Source organism: Cavia porcellus, unplaced genomic scaffold, assembly GCF_034190915.1.
Source record: "Cavia porcellus strain 051 isolate PalLab524CR breed Dunkin Hartley unplaced genomic scaffold, mCavPor4.1 scaffold_30, whole genome shotgun sequence".
In the NCBI taxonomy this organism is placed as follows: domain Eukaryota; kingdom Metazoa; phylum Chordata; class Mammalia; order Rodentia; family Caviidae; genus Cavia; species Cavia porcellus.
The window spans coordinates 39,686,364-39,699,033 of record NW_026947513.1 but is presented as its reverse complement, the minus strand read 5'-3'; the positions used below and the strand labels follow the sequence as shown (position 1 = coordinate 39,699,033).

Genomic DNA, 12,670 nt, shown 5'->3' with positions numbered 1-12,670 from the left:
TCAACAAAGAGGGATAAGCGGTGGAGGGGAATTTTGTGTTGCAGGTGTTGTGAAAAGTCAAAAAATATTATGAAGGTTTGAGATGCTTTACTTGAACCATCACCCTCAATATGTTTATAACATATGTCAATAAAACTTTTATTGATTTTTTTTCTAATTTAGAAGTAGCATTTTTAGTGGCTGAGAATCGAATTTTGGAAAAAAATATAATATGTGCTTAAAGAATACAAAAATAATACATGTTGTATGTAATTTAATGTACCTTTAAAACATATGGCCTATTAGTAACATAATTACAGGGTTCGTGTAGGAGATTATTATCTCATGATATTCTGAAGTAAATTTTTCCTTGTCATGTCTGTTAATCTCAAATTTTCTCCTTCTGGAGTGTTGAAAAAGTCTTTTTCTTTTGTTGTGCATTGTCATACTTTTAATCAATTGTCTATTGAATTTTTATAAATGAAGCTAAATATTTGGACAGAAGAAATTCATTGTGTATTTTAAAAATAAAAAAGTGGTTGAATGTACATAACAGCATCATTATTGATAAGTATAAAACATTTTAAAATTAATTTAACTAACAATATTATAATTATAATGAGTCAAGTTTATGAAATATATCAAACAAAAGCTAATGGAAATTATGTATATTGTGTAATATTTCCCTGTTTTATACATAATGTTTTCCTCATAAATAGATGAATAAAGTTATTAATATTTGACTTATAGTTTGTTCTATTTTTCTCTTTATTTCAGGTGACACAATCGTCTACTGTTCATGATGTTAAACAAAAATTTCATAAAGCATGTAAGTCTCATCTGTAATTTAGAGTTTATGTTGATATCTTTTTTCCATTGGTTCAAATATATCTGTAAGAATAAATTAAATATGATGGTAAATTGTAATGCATAGAAAACATTTTGCAGAAACCTCAAAAATGGTTTTATATCTAATCTTGACAGTAATACAGTCTAAGCTAACTTATTTTTAAACTTCAATGTTCTACATTTCTATTTTTATGAAATATTTTCAATTCATATTTCAATTTTGTTTTTTCTAAAAGAAAAATTCATATGTATCAAAAGCATTAATTACTATTATTCTTTAAATTTAAATATATTTAACAAAAATTCTATTACATTTATACTGGACAGATTTATTACATGTGGGAATTTTCAACAATAAATAAAATTTTTATTTTTTAATTTTATTAATACAGAGTTTTTAGAATTTATTTGAAAGTGTTTATATTTTATATGATTAAACTACATTTTCATTTTTGTAGTTTTTCTGGAAGTTTATACCAATGGTTCAATGTAGCAAAAATATCTGACATGTGGATATCTCCCAAATACTCATGACCCAGCACACATGTAGATTTCACATTATAAACGTTCCTTATCTGAGGAGCGTATTTGAATATGCCTAAACCATTACATCATAATGACCTAAAGCACTGAAATTCATTCTTCCTATTGAACCTCTATCAACTTTTAATAAATTTGGATTTATTTGAATAATGTTTCTTTTGTAAACTTCTAATTCAATTCATTAAACTTAATTATGCTTGAGTGTAAAATAGACTAATTGTATTATTTTGTGAAAAATAAACAATGTTCATTGAATATTTTTATATAATATGTAATGTATAATAAATAATTCAGTGAATGTAGAGGTGTTATTATTAAAATATGAACAAAGAATATAAATAAAATTCTATAAAATTATGTACATAAAATATTTAAATAATCAGGACATGTAACATTTATAGTTATTTACAGGAAATCTATTTAGAACAAATAAGTGAAGCAAAAAACATATACAGGAAACAACAGAATTGTTTTAAGTATTATTATCCAGACCAAAGTTTTGAAGACGCTTAGTTTGAGTCAAATAAACTGAAATAGGTTAAAGATATGCAAAATTTGGATATGTTAAAAAAAATAAGTGTGCAAGCAAAGCATCATGCTAAGGAGGGAAAAGAGAGAAAAAGAAAAGATAAATAATGAGAAGAGAACTGAAAGTATTTTTATTATAGAATTAACATGTAAGAAAATGTGTACATTTAAAAGATAATGTGCTAGAAAACATATTATTTCTACCTTCTGAGAATGACAAATCAAAGTCCCATCTATGTCCTAAAGAGCATGTATCATCATCTTGTTGGAAAATTACTTTTGGTACTCATATAGAAAATTATGTAAAATCTTAAAACTATAAAGATACTGTTATACTTTTAAGTGATCCATGGTCTGTTTCTAGTAATTAGCAAGGTACAGGTAAGCAAAATGTAGAAACTGTAGAAATATTAAGTTACTTAACTAGGCAATTTAAAATTGTATACAAATACAGTTAATTTTAACTTTTATATTAAGATTTACTACTCTTATTCTCTTTTACAAACACAGCTTTAACCTTTTAAAGACTTCAACTATGACCTTTTCAACTTCTTGAAAATTACTATTATTTCAACAGTGTATCAACTACTTGAAAGCTAGAAATACTATTCCAGCATATGTACATTCATTACACAGTATTTCAAAATCTTATTGTAGTTTAGTATTTATAAAATTCAGAAACACAAAAACATTTTGGCTGTACTACAATATAGAAAATATTCAAAAGTTAATTCAGTTGTAAACAGTGTTTAGCGTATTAAAGTAAAAATCTTGAGAAGTATTGCAAACACTGAGCATCTGAAACATTTGGATAACAGAAATTTTTTAAAGAAATATGGTGATTATTATAAGACCTTAACTTTTCTTAACATATTTTAAATCAAATAGCATTGAATTCTTTTTCCGATGAGTAAACATTTGCAAAGGACAACAGTCATGTGCATATGAAACCACCACAATCAGGCTTTGTAAAGCTACTTATTTTCTGAGAGCAACTGATTTTTTTATTTGACATTTGTGACATTATTTTTTCAAGCCCTGGAGTTAGAATACACATTGTTAATCTTAGAAATAGGTATATAAAGAAATCAGTCTTATCGGAAAACTGTGTTCCCTAAAGGCAGAATTCCTCAGATTATCATATACCAATTGATACAATTGTTCCAATCCTATGAATGTTAACTATTTTGTTCTAAGAACTTATAGAATTTATAGTATAATCATCTTAGCTATCCTAAGTGTGTTTATAAAATTTTAGATATTTTTTCTTTTCCCTTTCTTTTCCTTTTTCCTCCTTTTCTGTGAGATATTATTTTTCTCTTTAAGCAGATTCTTATCCTTTCACTGTATTTATTGAGTTTGTGGCTGGTAGTTTCCTTTACACTGGCCATTCTTTCATTGCAATTTTAATTTGTGTTTCTCTAATGATGAATGATGCTGGACATTTTTTCATGTATATATTTGTCATTTGTATTTCTTCATCTGAGAACTGTGTATTCATTCCCGATGCCCACTTTTGAATTGGGTCTTTGAATTTGGGGTTCCATTTTTTTAAATTCTGTGTGCATTCTAGACAGAAGTCCTTTGTCTGCGGGAACATTCACTAAGATTTTTTTTCCCAATTTGTGGGTTTTCTTTTCTCTATGCTGTAGATTTCTTTCGACATGCAAAAACTTTAATGGGATGCAATCCCAGTTATTGACTGTATGAAATATTTCGTGTGTGGTTTGATTCTTTCTCATGAATTCTCTGCATATCCATTTGTATTCAAGAATTTTACCCACTTTGTCTTCCAAAGATTTAGTGTTTCTCTTTTAATATTTATGTTTTTGATTTTAATTTAGTACATGGTGATAGGCGAGGGTCTAGTTTTAGTTTTAGTTTTCAGCATATAGAGAGCTAATTTTTCCAACACTATTTATTGAAGAGACAATCTTTCTTTGAGTGGACACGTTTGGCCCCTTTATCAAAGATAAAGTGGCTGAGTTTGTTGGTAGTTGTTGTATCTTCAACCTATTCTACTGATATGCAGGCCTGTTTTTATTCCAGTACTATACTGATTTTATTACAATAGCTTTGTATTATAACTTCAAGTCAGGGATTGTGATGCCTCCTGCCTTGCTTTTGTTGCTTAGAATTGCCTTTGTTATTCTAGTTCTCTTCTGGTTCCAGTTGAATTTTAGGAGTGATTTCTTTAGATCTGTGAGGTATGCTAGTGGCATTTTGATGGGACTGCCTTAAATCTGTATAACAATTTTGGGAGATTGGCCGTTTTCACAATGTTTGTTCTTCCTATCCATGAACAAGTGATGTCTTTACATTTTCTGAGATCCTCTTTGATTTCTTTCTTCAGGGTTTTATAATTTTATCTGAGTAGATCTTTTATATCTGTTAGATTAATTCCTAAATATTGAATTTGTTGTATGCTATTATGAAGGGTGTGGCTTTTCGTATTTCTCTCTCAGTGGTTTTGTTGTTAGAGTGTAGGAATGCTATTTATTTTTGATGGTTGACTTTGTATCTAGCTACATTACTGAATTTATTTATTATACATAGGAGTCTTTCAATGGAGTTTTGGGAGTCTTCTATGTGGAGTATTATGTCATCTGCAAATAATGATGATTTAAATTCTTCTTTTCCTAATCTTACTCCTTTTATTTCTCTCTCTTGTCTAATTGCTCTGGTTAGCACTTCCAGCACTTAATTGAATAGGAGTGGTGATAATGGACATCCTTGTCTTGTTTCTGATTTTAGGGAAAAGGCTTACTATTATTGGCTGTTTAGCATGATACTGGCTGTTGGTTTGTCATAGAAGGCTTTAAACATATTGAGATAAAGATCATCTATTCCCAGTTTCTGTAATGGTTTTATCATAAATAAGTGTTGGACCTTATCAAAATCCTTTTTTTGCTTCCATAGAAATGATCATGTGGTTCTTATTTTTGGCTGTATTGATATGGTGGGTTACAATTAATGATTTGTATATGCTGAACAATACCTGAATTCCTGGGACGAATCCCATTTGGTCATGGTGTATAATCTTCTTGATGATTGGCTGAATTCTATTTCACAATATTTTATTGAGAATGTTTGCATCTATGTTCATTAGGAAGATTGGTCTGTAGTTCTCTATTTGGTTGGATCTTTCTCAGGTTTTCATATTAGAGTAACATTTGCTTCTAGGAATGAGTTAGGAAGAACTGTTTCCCTTTCAATTTCATTAAAGAGTTTGAGGAGTGTTTTCATTAAATGTTCTTTGAATTTATTGTAGAATTCTGCAGTAAATTCATCTGAACTTACTGGACCAGGGATTTTCTCTATTGATAGGTTGTAATTACACTTTTCATTTCATTAATTGAAATTGTGTTATTCAGCAGTTTTACATCTTCTTGACAAAGCATTAGTAATTCTTCCATTTCTAGGAATCTGTCTGTTTATTGTGTTATCAAGCCTATGAGAATAGAGATTTTTCAAAATAGGTATTGATGATCTTCTGTATTTCCACAGGGTCTGTAGTGATTTCTCCCTTTTCATTACTTATTGCATGAATTTGAGTTTTTTCTTCCTTTTTAAAATAAGATTGTCTAGAGGTTTGTCAATTTTATTTATTATTTCAAAGAACCAACTCTTTGATTCATTGATTCTTTGGATTGTTTCCTTAGTCTCTGTTGCACTGATTTCTTCTCTGACCTTTATAATTTCTTCCTATCATTTTGGTTTTGGGCTTGACTTGCTCTTCTTTTTCTAGATGCTTGAGATGTTGTATCAGGTTGTTTGTTTGCGCTTGCTCTGTTTACCTTATGTCGGAGTTCACCACAATAAACTTTTCCTCTGATGACTGCTTTCATCGCATCCCACAGGTTCTGGTAAGATGTATTTATATTTTCATTTGCTTGTAAATATTGTTTAATTTCTTCTTTAATTTCCTCTCTGACCCACTGATTGCTAAAGAGTGCATTATTCAATTTCAAAGTGTTTGTGAGGTTTTTACAGTTTCTTTTGTCATTAATTTCTAGTTTTATGGTGCTATTATCTGATAACCTTCATGGGATAATTTCCATACTTTTGTGTCTACTTCAGCGTGATCTGTGGGATGGTATATGATCTATTTTAGGGAACATTCTATGTACTGCACAGAAGAATGTATATTCTGATGTTGTTTGGTGGAACACTCTATATATGTCTACTTACTCCATTTTTAACAGGTGTGATTCAGTTCTGTTATTAATTGCTGATTTCTGTCTAGTTGATCTTTCTCTTTGTGTCAGTGGCATGTTAAGGTCTCTTGTTATAATGGTGTTATTGCTTATTTAAGTTTTCATTTCTCTTGTATAACTGGGTGCTTTTGAATTTGGTGCATATATATTTAAGATTGTTATTTATTCCTCTTGAAGTTTTCCCCTAAGTAGTATATAACGCCTTACTTATCTCTTTGGATCATTCTTGGTTTGAAGTTCACACTGATGGCAAACAGAAAAGCTACCCTTGGGTTTTTTTGGGAACCCTGTTGTATGGAGTATTGTTTTCCATCCTTTGACTTTTACTCTTTGAGTTTCTTTTTGGGTTAGATGTGTTGTCTGTATACAGTACATGGCTGAATGTTGTTTCTTGATCCATTCTGCCAGTCTGTTTCTATTAATTAGTGAATTGCAGCCATTTACATTAATGGTTATAATGTATATAAAATTATATATATATATATATATATATAACATATATATACATATATATAACACATATATAACACACACACACACACACACACACACACACATATATATATATATATATATATATATATATATATATATATATATGTTTACTTTTGCCATGTTATCTTTCTGCTGTTGATTCGTTACCTTTCTACTCTGTTTAACTGCTTGCCTTGCTTAATGGATTTTTCCTATAGAATGTTTTTCACTATTTGCGCGTTTGGTGTGGTGGTCGTGAAGTTCTTCAGATGTTGTTTATTATGGAAGTGTCTTATTTCTCCATCCATTTTGAAGGACAGTTTTGCAGGGTACATGAGTCCGGGTTGGAAGTCATTTTCCTTTAGGATATGTAATACTTCATATCATGCTTTTTTTGACTTTATTATTTGTGTTGAGAAGTCTGCTGTGTGTCTGGTAAGCTTTACATTATAGGTTATCCTTCTCTTCTCTCTAGTAGTTTTAATATTCTGTTCTTCTCCTGGATTACTGGGATGTTGATCATTATATGTCTTGGTGTATTTTTATTTTGGAGTTCTACATGGTTCACTGATCTGTATGTCAGTTTTCATTCTCATGTTGGGGAAAGTTTCAGCTATTATTTTCATAAATAGGCTTTTGAAATAATTTGTGTCATCACCTTCTTTTTCATTTATACCTATTAATCTTATGTTGTTTTTCTCTGCATCATCTTGCTGTTTTGCATCTTTGCAACTTGAATTTTTATTTCTTGCTTCCTTGTTGTTTTTAAAACACGTTTCCTGTTCACCAGCTGCAATCTTGTCTTTGAGGTCTGAAATTCTATCTTCACTTTTATTGAGGAAGTTTTGCCAACTTTTAATGAAATTTTTGATTTCCTGTATATCTCTTTGAATCTGCTTCATGCATTCTGTTTGTGTCTTATATTGTTCTTTCAGAGTTTTGCTCCCTTTGCATTGTTCCTCTAATGTTTAACTATGTATTATTTAGATGTGTTCAGCATTTTTTCGTTACATTTATCATTTCTTCTTTTACCTGGGAGACTATTTCTGATCTGAGTTCTTTTACGGCTTCTGGAGTTTTTCTTTACTTCAGTTGTTATCATTTCAGGCATTTCAGGTATATGGGTTATAGTTTCTTCTGTGTCCATGTCTCCTAGGCTTGCTTGGGTTGGGCTGGAATTTTGAGATTGCATTTTGCTCCTTCATTTTCATCTTTGTCGTATATTTTTGGTTTTGGAGCAGTGTTTCAAAGCTTCCCCCATGTGCTAGGAATTACCTGGTCCACTTTTAACTCCCAGAGCAGACTTCAGCCAACTGCTAGCTCCTTGGAGTTCATTGGGCCTGGCCCAGTTAGCACCCAGGATACCTCCCATGCATCCTCAGGTGACTTCTGAAGCGAGGAGTGAATTTCCAAGACTGTGCTCTGTGATGAGATTCAACCTGAATTCAGTGCCAGGGATTGAATTCAGACCCCTGATAGCTGCTTGGAGTTTCCTGGGTGTGGCCCAGTTCACAGTTCATTATTTCATTCAACCTATGTTTCCTATTCTTTATAAGAAGTGGAATTTTTTATTTCATTTAGAAAAACCTTTCCTTTACTCTGTAACTTTACTTCTCTTACAGAAAGATAAACACTTCCTTCCTCACATGATTCAAGTGTTTGTGTTATGGATATTCTTGTCTCTGTATCCATTGAGGATATCATTAAAGTCTAAATTTTTTCAGCATCTCCAAATACTTGCTTTATAACTGTTAACAGATTTTTCCTGCTTACAACTTACCCTTAGCAATTGATGAATTCTTTTCTCTATCCATCATTAACATTGATCTTTTATTTTTTACTTTTATTACTATAGTTTTGCAGTACACAATGATTAATTCATTGCAGTAAATACACACGTGTATGTAACACAATTCGTTTTATCTTCTCCACTGTTATTTTTCCATCATCAGATTTATTTGTCTCATAAAGCCTTATAATGTTAATTATCATTTATAGAGATCAAAACGCAGATGAATAGATCAAAAACATATAGAACACATAAGACAATGACACTATGTCTAGGTACTCTTCTAGATATCATCTGTGCTGGATCTCTCTTTCTCTCTCTGTCTCTGTCTCTTTCTCTCTCTCTGTCTCTGTCTCTTTCTCCTCCTACTGTCCTTTATTTCATGCTTTATTGAGTTTCGTGAGAGAAATCATGATAGTTTTTCCTTTTCTAGCATGTAAATAATATTAATAAGGATAATTTTTGTTTCATAAATTTAAACTGATATTAATCATTTACGCATCAGAGTGTAAAAGACTAAAATGAGGTACTGGTTTTTTTTCTAGAAGTTCCAAGAAAAAAGTGCTTTAGTCCTCTTATTCAGCACATTGCTAGGGAATACACAGCTCTTGGAGATCCCCTGTATTCTCTGCATGGCCTTCATTATCTTCGGATCAAATCTTGTTTCCCATCTTCCCTGTACTTTTTTATTTTATTTTATTTTATTTTTTGCATTCAGGGTCAAATTCGTGACTTCACACTTGCAAGTCAGGTGCCTATGCCACTGAGCTGAATCTCTGGCCTTTTCTTATACTTTGAATTTAACTTCTGGGTATTTATTCTACCTGCATAGATAAGGAAAAACATGCTGTTTTCATTTTATTTTCACAACCTTTTAACCATTTAACATGCCAGATTTATAAATCTGATTTAGAAATGGACATCTTATTATGTTGTGGACAATTCACAGTGGAAATAGTAATTTTACATATTTCCCTATGCAATAAAAGGGAGGATTACTGGTACCACTCATCTGAGATTTCCCATTGACTCTTCCAAGCATTAGATCATCTATGCCTTCTTAAATTATCTCAGAATTATACTCCAGGTCAAGATACATCTAAACAAGATTATCTATTCTCTCTGGAGTCTTAGGATGAGTTGCAACCCTTTGCTAGCCCCACCTGTCACTGTCCACAGTTAATAAATAGTGGCTGCTCTGGCAGTGGGAAGGTTTGGATCCAGTGACATTGACTTCCCAGCTGTTGTTGGAATATGATACTTGACTCTCTTACTTTATTTCTCTCACCACATTCTTGAGATTGACAGTTGGGGACAGAGCCCAGCAGTGCAAGCACCTATCTGGCAAGCACAAGGTTGTGAGTCTGATCTTCCATACCAAAAAATATATAAATAAATAAAACAAACAAGGGCCATTATTTCATTTACTATACATAGTTCCATACTCTTGTCTCTTTTTAAATAATCATTCAGTAAGTATATTATCATATTTGTACATGTGTATATCAATTTTTGGGTGAAAACAAGGATATAAAAATTTACTCTTATGTTTATTGTTGACTAGATACTATTATGTGCATTTAATATCAAATGCAAAATGGCTTAAATTTTGCATTTTTTGTCACTGCTATTTCAAAATAAAATTCCACAATTTATTTTCCAATTTTATTTTTCATTAGAACATGTTTGCAGTACATAATGATTATATTCTCTGTGGGGAATAAAAGTATTTACAGTGTTTTGAAACCAGGTTTAATTTTACTACAAGAGAAAATTCATTGCATTAAATATAGGTGTTTTAGTGAATGGAGAAATTTATTTTGTCTCATATGAAATGATCAGCATCAGTAAACTTTTCTGTTTTTAATATTTTGTCTTGATGGCTAGAAAGCATCTTCATCAGAGAGGAGTGTATTATCCTAGTTACAGGGATCATGTTAAATTGGATTCTATTTTGTTTATCTGTCTATATGTCTCTCCTCTGGTGGCACAGAGTTTACTTTGTAATACTGGCTTTTGATGATGATTGAAGACTGTTTCTAAAAGTAAATTCTCTTTACTTGTCTAAAAGCAGTTTGCGCTGTGCTTGGATTGATTCTTAACCAATTTCTCAATGCACTGGAACAATATTTGAATTATTTGTGACTGTTGGAAAACTGTGAGGATCTTGAAGTAATGGACTGTGTTCCACTGCAATATTCTTGATATGAGAAAAACATCAGCTTAGAGAATGAAAGTTCCAATTTAAGAACTAAAAAATAATCATATGATCAATATCGGTTTAATTTACTTTTTCAGGTCCCATGAGGACTTGACTCAGCAACTTTTCACAAATACTTATTTTAATCATGACATGATACCACCTCCTTATGTACATTAATAAAATTTAGTGTATTCACTGGAGTGATTTCAATCATAATATTTTGTTCTAGAACAATACTATGTATTGAAATAACTTCTAAGGTATCTTTTGCAAAAGTAAAAGTACATTTTAAAAAATGCAAAGATAAATTTCTTATATAATCAGATTCTTATCCTTTTCAGTAATCAATTTTGTATGTCACACCATGTTGTAAAATCTATAGTGTTTGTACACCCAAAATATCTTTGTAACATGTATTTCATTGTTATTTGGCAATAATTAAATGAACTAACAGCTGAAAAATTACCTAACATATTTTAAAAATAAATATTTTGCAAGCAGCAAGACTATGCATATCAGAGTTGTTAGAGATCTCGGGAGAAACAGAACCAACTGTGTGTGTGTGTGTGTGTGTGTGTGTGCGCGCACACACCTACATGTTTGGAGATAGAAACAGAGAGAGAAAGAGAGAGAGAGAGAGAGAGAGAGAGAGAGAGAACAACTGCAAATGCACCGTTGTTCTGTATCTGTGAATTCACAGTGACAAAATGTACAGTCAGTGTTAAAGATACTGATGCTATCTCTGTCTCTAATTTCATATAGCACCAACACATTTACACAAGAAAAACTACTATATGAGCAGGGATGTGTCATATTCTAACTAAACATAGTGGTTCACAACCGAGTGAAAACCTCAGCAGAAGTTAAAATACATCTGTGTGAAGCAGTGTTGTCATTCAATGTCGGCCATGTGAACAACTTTGAGGAACTTTGTTTTCTCCTTTATCATCATCCCAGGGCTGCAGTAGAATGATGCCATCACCTATGCTGATGGTCAAAGTCATCTCTCTCCTCCCAGCTCACACGGATCCATAGCATGTGTATTAATTATGGTTTTCCAGAGAAACAGCACTAACAGGATCTGAAGAGATAAATGAATACAGGAGATTTACTTTGATTGACAGTCTCATTGCATTATGCAATTTGAGAAGTCTCAAAATATGTAATCCTCATTCAATAAATAGAACCACAAGGAGTTGTAGCCCACAGCCTTAGAACCACCAAAGCCTTGAATGTAAATCATACTCTAAGCCTAAATAGTGAAGCTTTCAAGTGTCAGCACTGGAAAGGTGGAAAAGGTAGGTGTCCTGGTTCAAGATGAATAAATTTACTCTTGCTATGCCCTTTGTTTTGGCAGTCCCTTAACAGATCAGTAACTGGCTATCCACACTGGCAGGCGACAACTTTTTTACTGGGTCAGCAGACGCAAATGCTAATGTCTCCCAGAAGCATCATCACGACACAACCAGAAATAATGTTTCAGAAGCCATCTAGACATCCCTTAACACAGACAGACAAAACCAAACCTAAAGTGTTTGTCAGCCACCCCAAGATTCTGGGAAGATCTCTGGGTTTCTAGGCAGCAATTCATGAGGCAAATGAACTCATGATGGGCCTCATGCTCTTTTCTCTGACTTCTAGAGTTTGGAAAGAGTTCTCTTTAAACGAGAACTGTCATGATTTGCTATGCAGAAAGCCATGGACAATGTTAGTTGAAATTAATTCATCATTAATTTATCCAGGCTCCAAGTTGCCTGCTTAAGTTGTTCTGATATATGAATAATTCACATCATTTTAAGTTAAAGCAAAGAATCATTCTTGCTTTGTTTCTGATTTTAGAAAGAAGGTTCTCAGTTTTTTTCACTTAATATGATTTTGGCCATTGGCTTGTCATAAATGTCTTTTATCAGATTGAAGTCCTATCCTTTTAAACTTATTATATCATGAATGAATGTTAGGTTTTGTTCAAGCTTTTATCTGTGTATACTGATATGATCATGTAATTTTATTCATGCTTTGTGTGATGTATTTATTGATTTGTGTCTGTTGAACTATTTTTACATTCCTCTGATATAACACACCTCATCA

The 12,670-nt window shown here is 31.7% G+C and overlaps 1 protein-coding gene across 2 annotated transcripts in view; it reads left to right on the top strand.

The window, feature by feature from the left end:
* The window catches only part of Tecrl (trans-2,3-enoyl-CoA reductase like), a 103,176-nt gene that overhangs the window by 24,491 nt on the left and 66,015 nt on the right, over window positions 1–12,670 (top strand). For both annotated transcript variants that reach the window (XM_003463769.4, XM_063240723.1), the window contains one exon: window positions 757–808. In XM_003463769.4, the coding sequence (XP_003463817.1) occupies window positions 757–808 (52 nt within the window). The remainder of the gene's footprint in view (window positions 1–756; window positions 809–12,670) is intronic.